This window comes from Galeopterus variegatus, unplaced genomic scaffold (assembly GCF_000696425.1).
Source record: "Galeopterus variegatus unplaced genomic scaffold, G_variegatus-3.0.2 Scaffold12452, whole genome shotgun sequence".
Lineage (NCBI taxonomy): Eukaryota > Metazoa > Chordata > Mammalia > Dermoptera > Cynocephalidae > Galeopterus > Galeopterus variegatus.
Genome location: NW_007738563.1, coordinates 20,785 through 21,761, shown reverse-complemented (window position 1 = coordinate 21,761; position 977 = coordinate 20,785). Strand labels below are relative to the sequence as shown.

At 52.4% G+C, this 977-nt stretch overlaps 1 protein-coding gene across 1 annotated transcript in view; it reads right to left on the bottom strand.

Annotated features, from left to right (window-relative positions):
- Positions 1-977, bottom strand: part of LOC103581149 (beta-galactosidase-1-like protein 3) — a gene marked incomplete at its 5' end in the record, with an annotated part of 33,161 nt that overhangs the window by 11,605 nt on the left and 20,579 nt on the right. The window contains one exon of the mRNA XM_008563051.1: positions 338-418. Coding sequence (XP_008561273.1) covers positions 338-418 — 81 coding nt within the window. The remainder of the gene's footprint in view (positions 1-337; positions 419-977) is intronic.

The window sequence follows — 977 nt, the reverse complement described above, 5'->3', positions numbered from 1 at the left end:
GGTGCTCACAGGTCTTAGTAGATGGCTAACCAACCTTACTTAAACAAATAAAATTAAACAGGATGATTTTTGCTTTTGTGTTTGGAGTTGCTATGTCATAAATGGTACTAAGACCTTTAAGAATAGTGACTCAATCTTCACAATCACCACAGGAGACAGACCCAGGAGACAGACCCAGGAGACAGCCACATCTCCGTGAAAGCACGGAGGTGCAATGGACTTAGAAACACAGCTTTGACATGGGGACCCAGGATTTGAACTCAAGGCTGCCCTCGCGCTCACGGAACACAGACCCTCACGGGAAGGACCATGCCTCCAATAAGTGGTTGCTGAGTACCTGAGACACGCTCAAAGAGTTTTTGAAGGCTGAAATACTTTTCTGTGTAATCTCCGGCCTCTGTCAGCAGTGCGTCATAGTCTGCAAGACACCAGGTCCCCTGTCACAGCCAAGCAGTCCTCCATGGTAGGCCCATGTCAGAAGCGCCAGCACGAGATGGCCGGGACCCCAAGAGAGACACAAGGAGGACGCGTCTCCCTGCCTCCAGAAGGCTCTGGCCCAGGGTGCGGTGTATGGTGCCAACCTAAGACCAGTTCCCACACCCGTGGGACCTGGGGCTGCTATGATGCTGGCTCGCCCCCATGTCACTTGCTGGTGGACACTCTTTCCTTCCTCTACCTGCACTGCCACTGTGCCTCTCTGTGCCCCGCAGCACACCACTCACACCCTGTCTCAGCTGGTTCAAGTTAAGGGTGAGTGTACAGAATGAGGGAAGCACAGCTCTAAGTCCCAGGCAGCTGTCCACAGCAGTGACAGCCTATTGGGGCATTAGGAACATCACGGAAGAATGGAAAATAGACGCCAAAACCCTCAATGCTCAGCACACATTACAGGCCAAGAACCCACTGATGCCAAAACATGCTGGGAGACAACCATGCCCACAAACACTTGCCGTAGCTAGTGACAACAGGTAGGTGCA